Source organism: Strix aluco, chromosome 2 (assembly GCF_031877795.1).
Source record: "Strix aluco isolate bStrAlu1 chromosome 2, bStrAlu1.hap1, whole genome shotgun sequence".
NCBI classification, from domain to species: domain Eukaryota; kingdom Metazoa; phylum Chordata; class Aves; order Strigiformes; family Strigidae; genus Strix; species Strix aluco.
Genome location: NC_133932.1, coordinates 78,904,733 through 78,927,468, shown reverse-complemented (window position 1 = coordinate 78,927,468; position 22,736 = coordinate 78,904,733). Strand labels below are relative to the sequence as shown.

The following is a 22,736-nucleotide window of genomic DNA, read 5'->3' as shown; positions in this document are numbered from 1 at the left end:
GTTACACATATATTTAGATGTATATAAATATATGTAGATACATATTCAATTATGAATACATACTACATTTGTAGGTTGGTTAGCAGATACAAGTCCATCAAGTTGAGGTGTCAGTGCAAAATCTGTGGTACAACTGTAGGAAACTGTCAGTTCTGCTCCCAGGTCAAAGGGGAAGTTACAAAAAGTGGGGTAATTGCAAGAAGACACCATGATGTACACAATTTCTATTAATATATTGATACAGAAATCTTCCTGAACAGCAAAACAACTTTACAGAATATTTTCTAATAATAAAATACCTTTTGAGACTAACTACACTGACGGATAACAAAGTATTCTTACACCCATTTCCACAAATGAACACAAAATGAAAGCATATAGGGTAAAGGGGGAGAAAGGGGACTGTCTCTTAACACAGCATTATGGATTCACTGTCTAGAAGTATTTATCTCTGGCTGTTTTTTGGTGTGTTGGGTTTTTTTGGTTTTGTTTTTTTTTCCTAAGGAAAAGAATTTTAAACAAACAGGAATTTTGTTTCAGAAATATAATTGGAAAAAGCAGTTATGCAGCATTTCACTGCCAGGATGAGCTGTTTTGGAAAAACCTTTGATGAGGAATGGCAACGTGAGTTTCATGCTATGCTACAGAAAAATGACAGTAAACCTTAGGTCATAAGGAAAAGATGACTTGTCCTGTTATGTGATGAAAAGTTTTGAAGACTTCCTAACATGAACTGTACTGGTAAGGAACAACGTTTGGTTACTGTAGCACACTACTTGAGTCAAATGTGATGGATCCAAAACTTATGTCTTTAATAAACTAAATTCCCTTTACTGACAAGGAGTGTCTGCATGTCATCTCATACTTAAGCTGCAAAAGCAAGGATTTTTTGATCATGCTTTCATCTTTCCCCAGTCTCGGGGATAAATTTAAAATAAAAACCAGAGCACACAGTGAGAAAAGTAACTACTTTTTTCCTTTTAATATAGATGTAGTACAGAATGTTTAATTACAGCAGGACAGTGCTTCCAGTTAAATAAAATTAAAAACCTTTATTTCCCCCAAATATAAAATTACTAAATTAATGTCTTAAAAGAATAAGAATATGGAAAAAGCTTTAAATTATACCACCATTTACCACAGTAACCATGATCACCAAATTACATACTCCATTGCTTTGGCAAAAAAGTTTTTTTTCTTTTAATAACTGCATATAAACCTAACATTAGCAAAGACTGTATACATCTTTATATTGCACTTATTTATATACAGGAATAAATGAACTGTAAAGTCTGCGTATACTTGGAATGAGCAAATTTTCACAATAAACTGAAAGCAGAAGGATAAGAGCTGGTATGAATATTAAAAAATGCTTAGAAATGTAATACATTTATGTACAGACTGTACGGACTGTATTAACAAACAATATGTACATAACAATTTACTACTATTGATATTTTAGTATAACTCAGTGTTCATCAATACAGACCTTTGGTTGTATTTAGTTGTTTAATAAGATCTAAGCTCACATACCTCCAAAATGCAACAAGGTATAAAATAAAGCACAACAATTTGCCAAATGGTACAAAAACTACTATTGTCAGTTCCATTAAACCCAAAAAACTAGTGTCTCTGTCTAGCCCCAAAATAGCTCTTGTACTTGGAATCAATCTCTATGTGCCATACACAAAAAGAACACCTGAATGTTACATATCTGCAAAATTACATCCCACAACACTTTTTTGTAATGTGCAATTCATTTTAATAATACTTTCTAATGAAAAAGAGAAATTAACTTCAACTTTATAATTTCCACACGCACTTCTGCAATGACATTATGAACACTTTTAAATGTTACCAGCAAGATTAGAAAATATATGTGCGCCTCCCTTACTCTAAAAGACTATTACCAGTAACTGCTATTTGCTAAGTGTGCTCAGACATTCGTATGAATTATGCAGCTTGCACGTGCCCAACATTTAGCTTCAAAATCATCCTGAGTTTGCACACAATGAAGCAAATCCACATACTTTAAAAAAAACAAACATACTTCCCGTTACAAAACAATCATGCAACTGAAGAAGAACTGGGCATCCCGTGAACTGTTGTGCTTGTTGGAGTTCCACTTATGGCGTTGAAAATGTGTAGTGAATTAGGCATAACGCTGGCCTTTTCTTCAACAGGAGTAATCTTAAAATGGAAAACATGTATTTACCAAAATGTTACAAAATTACGTAAGCATTTATAAGAAAGATAACCAATTTCATAATGTGCTGCTTAATTGACTCAACTTTCAAGTACTTTCTCAATTGCATGGAACAACTTTTTGAGGATGGTTAATCTTTCCCGCCGTTCTCTACTAGATTTAGGGGGCAGTAGTTATTTCTCCAACATCAGTTCTCCTAACTTAGGTGTTACACTGTCCTCTCTAGAGGAAGCTTAGATAGTTTCTCACACCTCTCTTGTTGACTTTCAAAGAGAGTTTCATGACAATAGGCATCCTTTTGCCTTTTTTAATTTTCTTTTCTTGACTTAGACGTATGATTTGAGCATTTCTTACCAAAAACTATTGAAGTACCTCATTCTTAACAGCTATACATTTACTGATGCTAAGATTAGAAATATTGGAAACAAGTAGTTATATAAAGATTAGACAAACTAAGAGCAGAAGTAAAGAAAACTAATTACCATCCCATCTGATCATATTGGCAAGCAGCAGAGGAGAAAAAAGAAAAATCTGTTAAGATCTTAAGATATTTTTCATAATAAAATTCTTGCAGTTGTTTAAAACCCACACTGTATTAAGACAGCTAATAGTTACTTCAGTGACATTAGAATAAACATTGTGAGAAGCTCTTTTTCCAAATACAGAAATAGGCAGACACATAAAGGTGACACTTTTAAAGATTTCAGTGAAGAGCCTCATGATTCTAAGCCTTCAGGGGAGTGATCAATCTAATTCAAAAAGAACCCCAAACACCCAACAACATAGCATGTTTTAATTATTTACAACCAATTACATTTGTATAAAAAGAACACAGTGATAGGCTAATAGTATACATTCATGCAGTCAGTGCTGTACTTTCATATTCTTTTCACACGATCTTAGAGGTACCAGTTGTTTGCCCCTTCTTCTCTTTGTTTACTTTCAGTGTGAGTTACTCCTGAAGTTTCAGGCGTTACATGCTTTTTCTTACCATCAATCTTTGGAAACTCACACACCTGAGCATTTTTTAAACATACATATCTTGCATTGAGTTCAAAGTATTTTTTCTTGTGTACAAACTGTCATTATATCCTTTTACTTTTTCCTATGCCAGAAGAATATTAATATTTCATTTATTATCTTGATAATTAAATTACTTGACCAAAACATTTTCCTCTCCTTTCTGAAGGGGTCTTCTGTACAGCTGTCTAATTCTCCCATATATCTTGTTCATCTTAATCAGCTGACCAATCAGTTATCCTTTCTAAAATCCTCCACTGCTTTCTGCTTTTCAATACATCACACTGAAATACAGTCAAACTGTTCCATTTTTGTCAGCTAAGCATTCTCTTCTCCTGTTCCAGGGATATTTCAAAACTGCCTTCCTCTACATGCATATCTGACAGACACAGATTCTGACAAAATGATATCACTCCCTACAAACCTTGTTTCACAATATTCTGTCATTGGTGGTTAAAAAAAGTTAGTTTTGTGGTAAACTTTTCCCCGTGAGAATGAAAATAAAGCCTAGGTACTTGCTGAATTCTTGTGCTTCACCATAATTACATCAGAGCACAAAGCTACTCATAGCACAGCACTTGAGAAAAACACATCAGGGAATAATGGAAAGCAAGAAAGTATATGAATTAAACTTCAGACATTTGACATTTTTGCACATAAAAAAAAAAAATCACCCTAGAAGTTTTGGACACCATCTAAGCAAGGGTAGAATAAAGGTAAATCTTTCTTAGATAAGCCTACGGATAAGCTGTAAACCAGCAAGCTGACTAGCTTTTTGAGCAAGTATTTCTCAGATAATAATACTGTAATTTAGAGATGTCAACACATAGTAAATGGGTAAAGTCATTGTACGTCTGAAGGATGCAATCCTGAAAAAAACCTGGGAGATTAACAAAGCATTTAAATGTCAGCTAGACTGAATGCCTCAGGCAGGTCTCAAGTTTGCTATTTCCTGTACAATTTGACTTCTAGATAAAGCAGATAGTTTTTGTATGGACAAGAGAAACTCAGAGCTCCTCTTTTTATCAACTGGTTACCCAGACTAGGATGCATTTGTTCTTAGACTAAGAAAAGTTGCTATTACAGAATCACAGAATTGTTTAGGTTGGAAAAGACCTTGAAGATCATCCAGTCCAACCATTACCCTAACATTAACAGTTCCCAACTACACCATATCTCTCAGCACTATGTCAACCCAACTCTTAAACACCTCCAGGGATGGGGACTCCACCACCTCCCTGGGCAGCCCATTCCAACGCCTAACAACCCGTTCTGTAAAGAAATACTTCCTAATATCTAGTCTAAACCTTCCCTGGTGCAACTTGAGGCCATTCCCTCTTGCCTTATCACTCATTTGGTTAAAGAGACTCATCCCCAGCTCTCTGCAACCTCCTTTCAGGTAGCTGTAGAGGGCGATGAGGTCTCCCCTCAGCCTCCTCTTCTCCACACTAAACAACCCCAGTTCCCTCAGCCGCTCCTCGTATGACCTGTGCTCCAGACCCTTCACCAGCTTCGTTGCCCTTCTTTGGACACGCTCGAGTAATTCAATGTCCTTTTTGTAGTGAGGGGCCCAAAACTGAACACAGTAATCGAGGTGCGGCCTCACCAGTGCCAAGTACAGGGGTAAGATCACTTCCCTGTCCCTGCTGGCCACGCTATTGCTGATACAGGCCAGGACACCATTGGCCTTCTTGGCCACCTGGGCACACTGCTGGCTCATGTTCAGCCAGCTGTCAATCAACTCCCCCAGGTCCCTCTCTGACTGGCAGCTCTCCAGCCACTCCTCCCCAAGCCTGTAGCGCTGCTGGGGGTTGTTGTGGCCCAAGTGCAGCACCCGGCATTTGGCCTTATTGAAACTCCTACAGTTGGCCTTAGCCCATCGCTCCAGCCTGTCCAGATCCCTCTGCAGAGCCTCCCTACCCTCGAGCCGATCAACACTCCCACCCAACTTGCTGTCATCTGCAAACTTACTGAGGGTGCACTCGATCCCCTCGTCTAGATCATCAATAAAGATGTTAAACAGGAGTGGCCCCAAAACCGAGCCCTGGAGGACACCACTCGTGTCTGGCCACCAACTTCCGTTCACCACCACTCTTTGGGCCCGGCCATCCAGCCAGTTTTTCACCCAGCAAAGTGTGTGCCCCTCCAAGCCACGAGCAGCCAGTTTTTCCAGGAGAATGCTGTTGGAAACGGTGTCAAAGGCCTTACTAAAGTCAAGGTAAACTACATCCACAGCCTTTCCCTCATCCAATAAGCAGGTCACCCTGTCGTAGAAGGAGATCAGGTTTGTCAAGCAGGACCTGCCTTTCATAAACTCATGCTGACTAGGCCTGATCCCCTGGTAGTCCATTATATGACTTTTAATGGCACTCGAGATGACCTGCTCCATGACCTTCCCTGGCACCGAGGTCAGACTGTCATACATCTGAGGAAGTCTCATAGACATGTGTATTTGTAAGGTAAAATATTATCAGAAAACACAGGTATTTCTTGTGGGCCAAAAAATACAAGTCTTGAGGGTTAAGCGCTATGAGTCACTCCATGGCTCTGGGAAAAGATTATACAAATATCAGCAGATGAAAGAAAAGAAACCTGAAGTGATGAATAAAAATGTCAATAAGGCAGGGATCAAGCATGAATCTTCAGCCCTTTCTGTCCTCCTGGAAATAATATCCTTGCCTCTGAGGTCAGGAGACATTTCTAGCATAGATCCCAGATGCAAGGTCCTACATCTCACTCTATGAGAATTCTGGTTTTCCTTCTCCCACATCTCCAGCTTGTCTGTAGTGGATTCTCCTCAAGAAAATGTGTTGGAATACCTCTTGAAAGATGTTTAACTCTTTGTTGCAAAAGTAAATCCTTATACCTCCAAAATTTAAAGAAAAAGGACTAAACCTGCAGATCAAATCCATCTATAGTTACCAGGAAGTATGGACTAAAATGAGCTTTTTGGCTCACTGAATACAGACCCCTATAACTATACGTATGAAGTATAAGTGACATATATATTCATGGCATTAGATTTGTTTTATCTTTACTGTAGTCTTCCTCTCCTACCAAAAAAACAGGCTGGTGCCAGATTTACTTTCTTAGTGAGGAAGACTTAATTCTGAAGGTCAAGAAATCATCTGCAGAAAATTCACAAACAGAAGAAAAAAAAAAGTTCCACAATTCCATGATATGCTCACACTCCACTTGGAAGAAAAAAAAAAAAAAGAAACAATCCTTTTGTGTAAAGCATTACACACACTTTTCCTAGTGGCTTCACATTACAACTACATTCTTAATGTGGTATGTATAATTTAATTTCAGCACATACTTGTTCATGCATTATTTCAGAAAGCTCTTTTGCCATTTCTCTGTAGTTGGCCTTCATTTCTTCTTGATATTCCAACTGATCTTCCTTTATAAGTCGTTCATTTACACCCAGAGCATGGCCACAAGCTTCAACAAATTGCCTGATTTGAATAAAATAACAAAAAATATCTCAATCAGGAAAACAAAATCCAAAAGATTAATTCAAAATGCCATCTTCAAGTATGTTTTTAATGTAATCAGAATACTATAAAAGTTAAAAGTTTTTTAAAAAATTCTTATGATATCATTCTTGGGAAAAAAAAAAGTCAGTCTTCACACACCCCACACCCCCCCACACCCCCCCCCCCAAAAAAAAAAAAAAGCCCAAACAAACCATACCTAAAAACTTCCTTTAGTAGCTTTACTTTATTGTCTGGGTATCTTTTGGTGTTTGTGTCATCTAAGAAAGCTCTTGCATATGCTAATGGACCAGCATTAACCTAAAAAGAACAAGAATTACAAAGTAAAGTCAGTTCTCTAACATATTGTCCTAGCAAAAACAGGTACTACAGGTGTCTGACTTGCTTTTCTTAGAACACATTGATTTCAAAAAAGCTGGACTTATGAAATAAGAAAACTTCTGGAATTGGAACATAAGAGCAGGAGAGGCCTCTACAGCACCTGTCCTGGCACAAAGAAACCACTTCGATGATGTGGCAAAATAACAGTTGATATTGCCAATTTGTCACCTGTTTATGAAATTAGGATGAGAAAATTAGGAAAATAAGCAGAGCAAACAGTAGTAGATTTATCTTACCTATTGAAAACACTCTTTCAAGCTGAAAATTCTGCAATAATTAGCAGAAATTTAATCGCATTATGGCAGCTACATGAACAGTGGATTCAGTGATTTCTGACTCATTCTTTTATATTAACAGCAAGAGACCCTCTCTTCTTATCCCAAATGCTAGCTTGACCACTTGCTGATTCTGGAACCTTGGTTTGTTGGTTTGGTTTTTTCTTTTCTCTTCAACATGACAACAGTTCATTTCAGATGACTGTGTATACTGTTCCTTTGATTTGAACCAATTAGAAGTAATAGAACAGCACTTTTGTCATTGCATTCTTCAGACCCTTACCATATTGATTTGCACATGCTACAGCGGCTTTATGTACCCTATTCTGGTGAATCTGATGGTTTCTTTATACATTCAGTTCTTGCTTGCCTCAGGCAAAATGTAATGTTGCACAGTGAGATTTTCTACTATTACCCTCCTCCTGTATTTTGGCACTCCCTGTTCATCTCCATCAGGATCTTACCAAAATACAAAAGCGATAAATGACCAGGTCGAACTTACTGTGAGCAGACCTACATCTTGACAGAACATGCTCATTCGTCTCCATATAGGAATTCACTATTTTATAGTAGTTTCAGCTTTACACAAAAATCTGGTGGGGCTCAGCCCACATTAGATTCCAGAGATCCTTAATCCTTTCATGTAACTGTCCATGATCCATGTCTATATGAAATATTTTTATTGTTTTTCCTATTCTGGAAATAACTGCAAACAGTGAGCATATTTCCAATTTAGAACATCCTGAATGTACAGAATAAAAACTAATGATGAAATGCTACTTGTATAATTTTTCAGGGACAGAAGCAAGTGTCAAGAAGCTGAATGACAAAATATATGGTCTTACCTGAACACTGACACTTCCTTGCAGCTTCAGCTGCAATTTGATCATATCTACTTCAGCTGAAGAGCAAAGCTGCCTAAGTTCTGCAACTTTTTTACTCATTTCATCAATGGCTACTTCAATTGGGTTTAAATCAGTATGGTGCTGGTACATTACTGGAATGCGCTTTTTCACATATGGGAAACAATGTATAGCTATGGATGGAAACAAGTTTAATATAGTTAGAAAAAGGGTTTTAAAAGGTGTGTTTTGATAGAATTTTATGCTAAAATCTCATTTTGATATAGTTAGTTGCCCTATTTAATAACATACTATATAATTAGAAATACTACCAAATATACAGGGAAACAAAATACTGAAAATGCAAATATGCAGAGCTTTACGTGTATTACAGCAAAGAAAGGTCATTGTAATTACTGCTAGTAATAATAACCAAGAAATAAACGACTGGAACCTAATTCGTATGAGAATTGTGAAAAGAATTGCTTATCATCCACATACCTCAAAAAAGAGAAGAATCAAAAATAGCAAAGCTGTATTTTCTATTTCCTCACAAGTATGAGCTATGGAAAGCTGGCATTATAAAGTCATTTATTTAAGTTGTTTTTACCACTATATTAAGGCAGTGAAACAGAAGCTCACACTTAACAGAGACAAAACACAAAATAGTCTTTTTCTGAGAGCAAAGAAAGCTAGGCTCCAGGTTTGCAGTTCTTGAAACTTAAGGAAAAAAACCCCCCAAATTATTTGAGGATTATCCCTTGAAGAAACCAATCTGAAAAACTTAGTTTTGGCTAAAAATTAGGTGTTTTAGCTAATAGCTATAAAGGACTTTAAGTGAAATGGAAAACGCCATACAGAACAGAATTAGACCATTTGAATTAATGCTTCCAGTCAAAATGCAACTTGTTATTTCACAAATTCATATTTACACATTATACAGAAACATTGTCAAACACACCATAACTTTTAATTATCTCCCTTAAAAGTATAATAAAATGTTTTGTATCAGTGAACTGAATACGTTTAAAGTTTGAGCCTATGAGGAGATAGATGAGCACTCCCTTTCCCTTCTAAAGCTAACAAATGAGCAACTAAAGCTCAGCGATTACACCAAAGTCACAATGGAACAGAGACTGAAAAATCAAACCAGAACCTGCCCTTCAGGCCCTTTTAGCGCTTTTAGCCAAAAGAACCAATGTTGCATTTTACACATCCAAAGACTGAAAGAATGTTGAAAAATCCCATACCCAAATCAGCAAGCATAATACCACCATTCTTGTGTTTTATAGCAAAGACAGGTGAGCACAGGGAAGGGCGAAGGGAGAGATGCAGACATTCCATTATTAAAAAAAGCCAAAATTATTTAAAAATGAAGAGTAGTTGGAACATAGTCAAATATGAGATTTTACTCTCTTTTTCTAATGTTCAGGGGTTAAGAAATCACACAGTGATATACATATTTTTAGATGGTCAGTTATAAGTGTTTGCATATCACATTTGAGTATTATTTTCAAGTATGTACTAATTTTAAAGATTGTTTTGTCTAACAGTATTCTGGTATACTTTGCAATTCTTGTCACCTCCTAACAGTCATGTGTGAAATCTTCTAAAGGATTTATTCTGGCAAAATACACAACAGAGAAAAAACTATTATCAAGAAGTATAAAAACCAAAATAAAAGAGCTGTTTTCTTTTAAAGGAAATTTCCATTCAATCAGTACCTGTCAAAATAGTCCGTCGCTTACACTGTTCTTCTACTCCTCCTTGTCTTTTACCAGCTTGAGTAAAAGGCATCTCAAACATAAAGCGACGAATGTTATGAGTCCTTTCAAAATCTGTTTTTCTTTCTTGCAACTCCTTTTCTTCAAAGTATGGAATTACATGTGTAACTTGAATATATGCATATTTTGAATCTAAATCCTTAGGATTTACCTTAAATACATGACCAAAAAAAAAAAAAAAAAAAATCAAATAACTACATTGTGAATAAAGTGGATTTAATTGTAGTCACACAACTCTCAGAAATTAAATTTGGTCTCTTAACCTTTAAATTATTAACACCACAGGAAATGTTAACGCTCTCACAGGTTTTTTCTGCATTCAGTTTCTAACTGTTAGGAAGGCAACACAGCTAGATGCATTACAAGATGCTGTGGGAGGTTTTTCGGGTTTGGTTTTGGGTTTTTTTGTGTGTTTTTTTTTTTTTTTTAAACATTCTGTATCAGTAATTGCTGTATGCAGAACTGCAAACAAAAACATAGTACAGTTATACCCATGATTAGCACTGGAAGGCACAGATATAGAGAGATGTTCTTCTCAGCATATGGGATACCGTAGCCCTCTTCAGTTCACCAGTTTTGGAGCCTTCAATTACAATGAAAAGCATTTCCTATGACAAATCTAGATTTAACCACATGACTTTGTGTAAGCTTTTTTTTTTTCCCCCTACAGTTTAAGCATTTATAAAACAGAACAGGCTCAGAAACATAGGCAAAGGATAACAAGAACAACTGATACAGAATTAAAATGCTTCTTACTTCAGAAGAAAGTTTGGACTCTACTCTCAAGGTGCAGAAAAGGGAAAAACTTCCAAAGAATGTGCATGAAATGGCAAGAAATAGATCTAAATTTAACACAGTACATGATCATAATCTAAATTTGGAATAAGATACAATTATTATTTGAGAGGTAACACTACAGAAATTAAGCTTTTTGGTTGTTCTTAAGGTAAACTTAATAGGAGAAATTTCTCTCATATCCTTCAACCCGTAGCTTTTAGACACATGTTTGTGTGCCAAATGAGTAACAGACAGCAATCCTACAGTATTTCAAATTGGATTAGTGGAAGTAATATATTAGAATTTTTTAGAGACGGTAAAGATCATACCTTGCCAGAATCCTGAATCATTTTGACATTTTCAGATCCAAATTTGTCAGAGTAGAGTTTTTGGAGTCTTTGGGAAATTTCTGAAAGAGGCGTTAGTTTAGGCTCTTTATAGATATATTCCTTTCCATCTTCATCCTCAAAGAATCCCTGTAAAAAACGAGGTTATCAAAATCTTGGGAAAAAAACACATAGGGCAATGATTAAGATGAACATAATGTGTGTGGTTCAACAAAAACATTTAACATAAGGATTCAAGCAAACATAAACAAAGAGAAATGAAAATCTAAGTAAAAAACATTTCCTAAGAGAATTAAAAAAAAAAAAGTAATTGTCTGCTACAGAATGAGTGAAAGATAATGGAAACACACAGTTAAAATTTTAAAGGTTTGCTGTAGTTTTATGATGTGCCAAGCCTTTGAGATAACTTTTCTTCACTTTTATTTAAAAAGTGAACTTTCAGCACTGTTTCACTTGCCAAAGCAGAGATCTTGTTGCCCAACAGGACTACCTGATTCACAGGTGAGTATTTTGGCAATAGTTTACATAAAAATAATCTGGAAAATTTCTTTATGTAGTAATAAAAAATTCATTCCAGAAAATGAAATTTAATTTCTGTAATGCTCTTAATTTTATGTTGTACTATATTGGTATATACTTCTTTATTTTTATTACATAAAGCATTTTCTTTCAAATCATAACTAAATGCAAAATAGAATACATGGAAAGTGAAACAGGTAATTGGTTTAAAACAACAAGCCATGTCTGAGTTCATGTTTGAAACCAGAAAATAAATATTTTTGTCATAAATGAAACAGACAAAATAGAAAAGCACAACATATCATGTATAAACACAGGCTAGATTGACAAAAATACCCACATCAAACTAAGGTGAAATGCAGTAGTTTTTACTGCATTGCTTGCTTTGTAAGCGGTTACTGTAATTACCTCAACATCTGTTTCACTGTCTGTAAACTGGTATTGCTATAAAGTTATAAAAGACAACAGAATACATGTAAAGTTATACTGCTCAGAGTATTTTACAATTCTCCATGCTCAGCTGAACAATTAGCAACTGGCCTATGCATGTAGAAAGTGTATTACTCGATACTGCGTGATACTATATGCATTCTAGACATATATTAAGAGAACGTGAAGCTGTCCAATACACAGTCAGAACTTCTGTTCAAAGCATGCAATACTGATGCATAGAAAAGAGTGATTTGTTCTCTTAATGGAACTTAATGTTATTTTTTGAATTGCAATGGCTATTAATGCATACCAATCTAAGAAGCAGCCTTGCAAACGACACTGTAGCACTACAGACATTAAGTCAATACATTGCTAAGAATTGACATTATAGAAAACTTACCGCTGCCTTAAGGTAGTAAATAAAAGAAGAAAAAGAAAAAAAAAAGCAAAACATTTACTGAGGAAAATAAGGAAGAATTGTATTGAAATTGATAAATGTTTTAAACTAAATTATTGATGGTGTTTAATTATTTCTTACAGACCACATTTCTTGTGCTTTTTATGTCATGGTATCAATACAGATGATGAAATAGTATACCTTGTAAAATAAATTCAGGTTTTTCTTACTGCATAGAGCAGACAAACATAAGTTAAAAAATACTCACCTGTCCAAAGAATGCTACTCTGAAATAAGTTCCCAGCAGTCTCTTGCCTGTATGCATAACTTCTGTTACTTTACTGTATGCCCGATGAAGAGTGTCATATAAATGAGCAAGCCTCTAAAAATAAAAGAAAACAAATCATGGCATAAAAGAATAATGTAGAACCTTCCCATCTTAAAACAACAATGAATTATGTCCTTGTAGTTAATAATGAAAACCATTGTTTTATTGAACAGTAGTAATAGGTTTAACACTTGTATCAGAATGACAATATGCAAGATTTTTAATTATATATATTTAAATAAAAACATTTAATTATTTAAAACAAGAATTTCAACACATTGATATCACAGCTACAATTTTAATGCTCTTGTTCTGTGTCGTGCAGTTAGACTAGAAAAATTAGGATTTTTTTTTCTTGCTCAAATTTACTTATGATGAATTTGTGAGACCCAAGGACTACTACCCTCTCTTGGTTTTCCAGGTAGGTAGCGACGACATTACCAGAAGTCCTAAAGCAATGAAGAGAGATTTCAGGTAGGTCCTTGGGGAAACTGATTAAGGGGTTGGGGGCACAAATTGTGTTCTCCCCCATCCCTTTAGTTGGGGGGATGGATGAAGAAGAATACAGGAGAACTCAACAGATGAACTTGTGGCTCTGAGACTGGTGTTACCGTCAGGGCTTTGGATTTTTCAATCATGGGTTGGTATACAGGGCACCAGACCTTTTGGCATTAGATGGAATGCACCTGTCCCAGAGGGGAAAAAGGATCTTGGGCAGGAGTTAGCTGGACTCATAGACAGAGCTTTAAACTAGATTTGAAGGGGGAAGGGGGCAAAACACCAGCCCATCTGAAGTGCATGTATACCAATGCACACAGCATGGGTAACAAACAGGAGGAGCTTGAAGCCATGATGAAACAGGAAAATTATGATGTCGTGGCTATTACAGAAACATGGTGGGATGTATCCCATGACTGGAGTGTGCCAATTGATGGCTACAAGCTCTTTAGGAGGGATAGACAAGGAAGGAGAGGTGGTGGGATGGCGCTGTATGTTAGGGACTGTTATGATTGCTTTGAGTACAAGTATAGTGAAGACAGGGTGGAGTGTCTTTGTGTTAGAATCAGGGGGAAGGCCAACAGGGCAGATGTTGTAGTGGGAGTCTACTATAGGCCACCCACCCAGGACAGAGAGGTGGATGAAATATTCTATAGGCATTTAGGAGAAATCTCACGATCGCTTGCCCTTGTTCTTGTGGGAGACTTTAACTTCCCAGACATCTGCTGGAAATACAACACAGCAGAGTGGGACCAGTCCCGGAGATTCCTGGAATGTGTGGGAGATAACTTCCTGACGCAACTGGTGAGAGAACCGACCAGAGAAGGTGCCCTGCTGGACGTCCTCTTTGTGAACAGAGAAGGACTGGTGGATGATGTGGCGGTTGGAGGCCGACTAGGGCACAGTGATCATGAAATAATAGAGTTCTCTATTCTTAGAGAGGCCAGGAGAGGGTGCAGCAGAACTGACATCCTGGACTTCCAAAGGGCTGACTTTGTCTTGTTTAGGCACCTGCTTGAAAGGATCCCTTGGGAGATGGTCCTGAAGGGTATAGGGGTCCAGGAAGGCTGGCCAATCTTTAAGAAGGAAGTCTTAATGCTACAGGAGCAGCCTGTCCCCAGGTGCTGTAAGAGAAGCTGGTGCCAGAGAAGACCCCCCTGGCTGAACAGGGATCTTTGGCTACAACTTAGGGAGAAAAGGAGAGTTTACAGCCTTTGGAAGAAGGGGCTAGCCACTCACAGTGATTACAAAGATGCTGTGAGGGTATGCATGGTGGAAATCAGGAGGTCTAAAGCCCAGCTGGAAATTAATCTGGTTTCATCAATCAAGGAAAACAAGAAATGTTTCTATAAGTATGTGAGCAGCAAAAGAAAGACCAGAGAGAGCCTCCATCCCCTGCTAGACGCAAGAGGAAACAAGGTAACAAGTGATGAGGAAAAGGCTGAGGTGCTTAATGCCTTCTTTGCCTCAGTCTTTAATAGCAAGACTAGTTGTATTGAGGGAATCCAGCCTCCTCAGCCAGAAGACAGAGACTGGGAGAACGACCCCCCCCACAATCCAGGAGGAGACAGTCAGTGACCTACTGCATCACACAGACAGACACAAGTCTATGGGACCAGACGGGATACACCCGAGGGTGCTGAAGGAGCTGGCTGGGGTGCTCGCCAAGCCGCTTTCCATCATTTACCAGCAGTCCTGGCTGATCGGGGAGGTCCCGACAGACGGGAAATTGGCCAAAGTGACGCCCATATATAAGAAGGGTCGGAAGGATGATCCGGGAAATTACAGGCCTGTCAGCTTGACTTTGGTGCCTGGGAAGTTGATGGAGCAGCTCATCCTGAGTACCATCACACAACACATGCGGGACAACCAGATGATCAGGCCTAGTCAGCATGAGTTATGAAAGGCAGGTCCTGCTTGACAAACCTGATCTCCTTCTACGACAGGGTGACCTGTTTATTGGATGAGGGAAAGGCTGTGGATGTAGTTTACCTTGACTTTAGTAAGGCCTTTGACACCGTTTCCAACAGCATTCTCCTGGAAAAACTGGCTGCTCGTGGCTTGGAGGGGCACACACTTTGCTGGGTGAAAAACTGGCTGGATGGCCGGGCCCAAAGAGTGGTGGTGAATGGAGTTAAATCCAGTTGGTGGCCAGACACGAGTGGTGTCCCCCAGGGCTCGGTTTTAGGGCCACTCCTGTTTAACATCTTTATTGATGATCTAGACAAGGGGATCGAGTGCACCCTCAGTAAGTTTGCAGATGACACCAAGTTGGGTGGGAGTGTTGATCGGCTCGAGGGTAGGGAGGCTCTGCAGAGAGACCTGGACAGGCTGGAGCGATGGGCTAAGGCCAACTGTAGGAGTTTCAATAAGGCCAAATGCCGGGTGCTGCACCTGGGCCACAACAACCCCCAGCAGCGCTACAGGCTTGGGGAGGAGTGGCTGGAGAGCTGCCAGTCAGAGAGGGACCTGGGGGTGTTGATTGACAGCCGGCTGAACATGAGCCAGCAGTGCGCCCAGGTGGCCAAGAAGGCCAATGGCATCCTGGCTTGTATCAGAAATAGTGTGGCCAGCAGGGACGGGGAAGTGATCTTGCCCCTGTACTTGGCACTGGTGAGGCCGCACCTCGATTACTGTGTTCAGTTTTGGGCCCCTCACTACAAAAAGGACATTGAATCACTTGAGCGTGTCCAGAGAAGGTCAACGAAGCTGGTGAAGGGTCTGGAGCACAGGTCGTACGAGGAGCGGCTGAGGGAACTGGGGTTGTTTAGTGTGGAGAAGAGGAGGCTGAGGGGAGACCTCATCGCCCTCTACAGCTACCTGAAAGGAGGTTGCAGAGAGCTGGGGATGAGTCTCTTTAACCAAATGAGTGATAAGGCAAGAGGGAATGGCCTCAAGTTGCACCAGGGAAGGTTTAGACTAGATATTAGGAAGTATTTCTTTACAGAACGAGTTGTTAGGTGTTGGAATGGGCTGCCCAGGGAGGTGGTGGAGTCCCCATCCCTGGAGGTGTTTAAGAGTAGAGTCGACATAGCGCTGAGGGATATGGTGTAGTTGGGAACTGTTAATGTTAGGGTAATGGTTGGACTGGATGATCTTCAAGGTCTTTTCCAACCTAGACGATTCTGTGATTCTGTGAATTTAATTACCTCAAAATCTCTCCGTTTTTCATAAATGGGAATTATAAGTTTATATATGTCAGCAATGAGTTCATAGCGTTCTGCCTTCCACAGTCCATCAGCACACTGCTCCAACAATTCCATCAGCACATCCTAGATTTGGATACACATTTGAAAAATTAAAACAATTCAGTACTCATGAAAAGCATGGCAAATAATTATACCAAAGTTCTTCCCCATGAAAAAGGAAATCCTGCCTCAAAAAAAATTATCTACACATATTAATTGCTAAAAGGAAATAAAAAACAGAATGGGCTGAGTGTACACATGTAGTCTTTGTATTCACCATGAAAAGCATTTTTCTTTTAGATACTCCTGATCTCTGAAGTCTACAAATGACCCTGTGTGAGGAACCAAACTTGCCTTACCTTGTGACATGCTTTTTCAAAGTGTTGTTTCCTTGGGTTTTTTTTGTTTTGGACAAAGAACATGATTTTAAAAAGTCAGCTACACAAACATTTGTCTGGAACGATTCTGAAGGAAACTATCAAATACATTACATAACAATGAAACAAAAGGATACGATACCAAAATTGTACTGAGAAGTAATTATCAAGGTAAAAGAGTTGAATCTGCTATACTTGGTCCAGAACGAAAAGACATATAACAACAGTTAGAGAAGCTGAGAAATCCTGAAGGGTCACAAGCAAGAAATCACTTTGGCTTTGTTGGCTTTGATCCTAATACTCTGGTAGAAAAAAATACAGTTATTTAACATTAAATAAGAAATATGCTTACCTGTACATTAAAATAGAAACATGCATTTTGCATTAGAGCAGTCACATCATAATTATGAAGTCCATTTCTTCAGTTTGTGATAATACTTTATTTTCCACGGATTTAATTTCTACTTCAATAAGCGTAACAAAACTAAGGTAACATTATTACTTTGCTCTATTTTTCATAAATTCAAAACTATCAGGCTAACTCCATTAACTAAACTATAACAAACAATGTTACAGATATTACGGAACAGCCTATAGTTCCTGTGATGAAGCTGTCCTATACTTGGTCACGGCTTGTGTGTAACAGGACCACTGTGAAGAAGCCCATTCCCATCCACATACCCTAACACATCTCAGTCCTCTTCAAACATGTCTGGAGCTCCAAGAACCTCCACAAGAAACCAGGACTGAGACTGAGAGGTATAAGATGACATGACATTTCTACCTACTGAGACCTTCTGGTACCACTCTTGCATTGTAGTAGTGAAGTCAGAAGCTAGAAGCAACTCCTTTTATCCTTAGATTTCCCACCCATTACCCAGTGGTACTTCATTCCCTTCCTCCCTTTGGTAGAGGTCTGAGACAGCATAAAGACATCACAAAGAAATCCAACTTTAATACTGAGAGCAAAAGAAGATTGAAAAATACTACCCTTATCAGTTCTGTAACTGTCCCTAAAACATCTCCTCCTTTCCCCCAGTTATTATGGGGCTGGATAGGCTTCCCAATATCTCCATCCTCAGCAACCAGGTGGTGAGAACTGAAAGGCCAGTGTTATTGATGGATCACAAGGGCTGTCCACCACCACTGTTTTATGACAAGAATCTTAACTCAGACACCAGAGGTCATCCAAATGCAGCAAAGAAGTAAAATTTTGTTTGCACACAGGAAAAAAAAATATAAAAGAGTAACAGCTTCATGTGGGAGAGCTGATGGGAGGGAGGAAAAGAACACACATTTCTGAGCCATCTGCCTCAGTGCTTATCCATCCTCATGGGAAGAGGTTTTTTCCATAGATCTTTCCATATATTAAGGAGAACAAGAGCTCTCCTTGTAACCTATGAGAATGGCCTCTTACTCTTTCACTGTGCACCTCTTAGAAGAGTGGTTCTTCCCCTAACCACCTTAGTATCTGGACTTTTTCCAGTTTGTTGGTATCTCCCTTGACTTTGGGGGGGCAGCGCTACACACAAGATTACTGATGGGGTACCACAAATGCCAAGCAGGAGGGAGAAGTGAAAACCACTTTCCTTCCCTTGGCTCTGTGCTCTTTCTAATACAACCCAGCATGCAGTTGGCCTTTGTTGCCACAAGGCATTCAACCTCTTGTCCACCAGAACTCCCAGGTCCTTCTGGAGAGCTGCTGCCCACAGCCAGTCCCGTCCCGAGACACTGGGTGATTTTTTCGCAGATGCAAGGCTTTGCACTTGTCTTTTGTAGAACTTTGAGAGGCTTCTGTGCTCCTTTGGTTTGAGGTCCCCTCTAAATGGCAGCCTTGCCCCCCAGCCTATCAGTCACTCCCCCTCCATTTAGTTTCATCCACAAACTTGATGATACACTGTATCCCATTACCTAGACTGCTAATGAAGATGTTAAACAATATCAGCCTGAGTATCCCTGAAGAATACCAGCCTTCACTACCATACTTTAAGTATCTTGTATGTTTGGGTAAATGGCTATTTCTGTTTTTCATAAAGTGCTTTAATATACTGAATTACACTGCATGTTGATCACTTACAAGAGCTCTAATACCATCTGAGCTGTGAAGCTCTTTCGTTTACCAATCTGTAAATTAGAATAATTCCTTGTCATAGCTAACAAGAGACCAGAAAAAACAAATAGGAAGGTAGAGATTGACTTAATGTCTGTGTTGGAGCTGTATTCTGGCAGAGTTTATTTTGGAAAAAAACAACAAATCTGAATGAATGTTTCCAATCTTAATCTGCGCGGAATCTGGCACCTGCCACAGGCCTGTTAGCCATGGCTCAGATCTCTCACAGATGGGCTGCTTACAGAAAAGTCTAACATGGAAAGGATATCAGGTTCCAGCTTTTGCCTTCCAATTTTTGACACCCAAAAAATTTTAGTTCCGCAAGGAGAATTTGACTTGTGCTGCTGAATAAGCTGTTTGGGTAAACAACTGTTTTAATGAAATACACACAATAACTTTGTTAAAAAAAGACAAAACAAAATTTTGGTTTTTTCAACTGACTAGTTTAGGAAATGAGTCAGGGTAACCCTGGCCTGGAAGAGAATTCTTTTAAAATAAGAATTAAATTAAGAATTAAAAAATTTTCATTTTTAAAATGAGAAACTACATAGAGTCTTAAGACAAATTTCACTAATTGGGAAAACTATGTAAACTGAAGAATATAAAAGATGTTTTGTCCCTTTTAGAAACATGAAGGGATCTCCCTGACACCACCACCACCCCCCCGCCCCCCCCTCCGTATTTGTAACTACTCTTTTGGAAGTTTAACTCTAAAGTAACTAGCATTCAGGGAAATCTCAAGTTTTAAGAAAAAAATTCCGTATGACCCTTGTTAGTGGGTGTCATGGTTTAAACCTGGCTGGCAGCCAAACACCACACAGTTGCTTACACCCTCCCCTGCCTGGGGATTGGGGGAGAAATTGGAGGGGTAAAAGAAGACTCGTAGCTGATGTATCTGGCACAGTCCATGCTCACAGTCTTCCGTAGGAAGAATTCCCATCAGAGCATCATTTTGCTCAGTACAGCTTGTAAGAGATGTTTCTACTTTCTGACTTCTGTACCCAACTGAACTGTCATAGGATTTTTTTTTCTTAGACTAATACAGTTTTGCTTACATAAGAACATATTGAAAAAACACTCCATATACGAATATGTTCCTGTTCTTAAAGTGGCTAGACTGTTTTGAAGTACTCCTGTAAAATACTGGTCAATTAATTTATCCATGATTTTTAGTCTATCAAAAAAATACTTCTTTCCTATTATTATTCTTCTTGGGGTGAACTATAAGAACTTATCTGAAAAATAATAACTTTTTTCAATATTTAAATCAGCTAGACTTCTACATGGTTAAGTTTAAAAAGGGTTGCATGCAGAGAAAAATTAAATTTGGCAAAGTTTGATCCCTTTGCAAGCTCCACAGGCTTATAATTTCACTCTTGGCTTACTTCCTTTCCATGGAAATACTGAGAGATGGAAATAAATTTGGGCAAGGGTTCAATGACCCAGAAAACGCAGTATATTCTTTTTGTAGAGAGTGACTAATCAGAAAAAGAAGATATTCCAATTAAAAATATACAAAAGAATTTAGCTCTGACAAATGGTTTGTCAGGTAGACACTGACAAGAGTTTCCAACAAGTTTCCATCAATAGTCACTAGAACCCCAACTCCTGGCTCACTTAGAGCCGCTTACAGTTTGCTTTAAGTAACATGCTAAAGTCCATGCTGCATCAGCAGAATCCTGTGCTTCAGAGTATAGCACATAATTTAAAAAAAAAAAAAAAAAAAAAAAAAAAGCTATCTGCTATTGGGTGTCTTCAGAAATGAAAAGCACTATATTTTTCATTTCAAGTAATTTCAACTCCTGCCTTCTCAGAAAAAAACAAGTGAAAAATTTTTGTCTTAAAACTATAGAGCAAAGCAGTACCAGAATTTGGGAGTGAAACACATGTACCCTAGCTCTAAACCTAGCCTTAAACCATTAAATCTTCCATTTATTCCTCCTAGATTTGTTAGTATAGACTCAATTTGCACAGTCACATAATTTTGTCATACACTTTTACTGTATACAAACTAAACCACAAGAGAAAAATATTTTTTGCTGTACAATTATTCCAACACAGCTACTGCAAGTAGTGGTCTGTCCCTCCCTTTCCCACTTATCCTGGAAAATACATAGTGTAGATGTAGCTATTTGTAAGCAAGATTATTCACACTCTTTTCATATGGGCTTCTCAATAGTAAAATTTACCATACAGACAGCACAGATGGATCAGCGAAGACACAAGCAGTGAAACTTAATCCAAAAAAAAAAAAAAAAAAAAAAAAAGATGCAAATCTGCTGTCAATAAAACCACTTTCATTGTTATGGCATACTTGCTTAGGGAAACTAATAAACCAGCAAGAAACAGTGAGCATATTTTCACGACTGCTGCTATAGCAACAATTTAAATTAAAGTCAGTTTTTAAAAAAAACAGATCTCATAACTCTAATAAGCCACACTAGTCTTCATCCTATCAATTAATTTAAAAGCCCGTTTGGTTTATTTTTATTCCAATAGTAGAATTTTTTTATTCCAGTTTTAGGATAAGAATAGCAGCTAAGAAAACAATGATAATATATATATCACAGTAGCCGGCCTCAGAATTGAAACACAAAATGTGAAAAACCAACCAGCACTTCAATGTGCATCAGTTCTAATACTCTTACGTTTACTTACTTCATTGAAGTGAACATCTTGCATTCCAACATCTTCCATCATTGAAGCCTCTTCATCTATATTAGGTGTGATTACTCTGAAAGCAGTACAACCTTGCCTAAACATCCCTATCATTGAAAAAGAAAAATAGAAAAGTTTACCTTTCTCCACCAGAATAATATCAGACCATTTTGTGATGCTGGATAAGGCAGAAGCCATATTTAAATACACTTACCACCAAATTAATAACGACAAAAAAAAATCCAGCCTCCCACTGCATCATTAAAATACTAGATCGCATTACTGTTTAAGTATAAATAGGTTTTAAAAAACCACAGATGTTAATATCTGGACTCCTACCTATCAAAATAAGTAGCATCTGAATCTTCCCATTTTATCTTAAACCTATGTCTAATCTACCTCACACCAGGTCTAAGGTAATCAAGGTAACTTTTACAGTATTTAATTAAACTGTCATGCTGGAACTGTGTACACCAACAGGCCCTGACATATCAGCTTCCCTAGACTGAACAATACAAATGGACTTACATCAACTGTACAAAACCATCAGAGGATGGCAGTAGAGATTATTCAGGTATAGATACAGATAGTCAGTCTACAAGCAAGAAAAAGACCCCAGCAATCTAACTTCCTTTACCAAAATAAATCTTTAGCAAAAATGAATTTTAGAACATTCTAACACGAAACCTACCTCTTTTACCCATTCTGTTTAGCTCTTTTTTATTATATCAGATTGCTGAACTAAGAAGTTGGGATTTTTGGCCAATAACTATTAATTAAAGCCTCAAAAGCAATCAGTAAATACTACAGAAGCACAAGGACTTGCACATATTTATTTCACAACTCCTTCCTACAAAGACTGTTTCTGCTCACATGTTAGTCTGACCACGACAGGTTTTATTGAATGATCGCCTCAAATGCATGGTTTTGGTTTGGTCCTGGAAACACCACTTGTACCACCAGTACAAGCTTGACCCTCAGTATTACTGATAGAAAATAACTTTTATTTGACAGCAGGCAAAAATAGCAGGTCAGTCAAGGGAATTGCAAATTAATACAGATTGTCACTAGTTATCAGTTAGACGTTATCAGGCTTGCAG

At 38.0% G+C, this 22,736-nt stretch overlaps 1 protein-coding gene across 15 annotated transcripts in view; it reads right to left on the bottom strand.

The window, feature by feature from the left end:
• Positions 1-957: 957 nt before the first annotated feature.
• The window catches only part of DOCK9 (dedicator of cytokinesis 9), a 136,392-nt gene continuing 114,613 nt past the window's right edge, over positions 958-22,736 (bottom strand). For 11 of the 15 annotated variants that reach the window (XM_074815399.1, XM_074815405.1, XM_074815403.1 and 8 more), the window contains 9 exons: positions 21,637-21,743; positions 16,453-16,575; positions 12,746-12,859; positions 11,112-11,258; positions 9,946-10,156; positions 8,225-8,415; positions 6,923-7,023; positions 6,546-6,684; positions 958-2,190 (listed from right to left, as the gene is read on the bottom strand). In XM_074815399.1, the coding sequence (XP_074671500.1) occupies positions 2,068-2,190; positions 6,546-6,684; positions 6,923-7,023; positions 8,225-8,415; positions 9,946-10,156; positions 11,112-11,258; positions 12,746-12,859; positions 16,453-16,575; positions 21,637-21,743 (1,256 nt within the window). In that variant the 3' untranslated portion in view covers positions 958-2,067. Of the gene's footprint in view, positions 2,191-6,545; positions 6,685-6,922; positions 7,024-8,224; positions 8,416-9,945; positions 10,157-11,111; positions 11,259-12,056; positions 12,093-12,480; positions 12,487-12,745; positions 12,860-16,452; positions 16,576-21,636; positions 21,744-22,736 lie in introns of all 15 variants that reach the window. The other 4 variants (XM_074815410.1, XM_074815409.1, XM_074815411.1 and 1 more) reach the window with 2 other exon arrangements.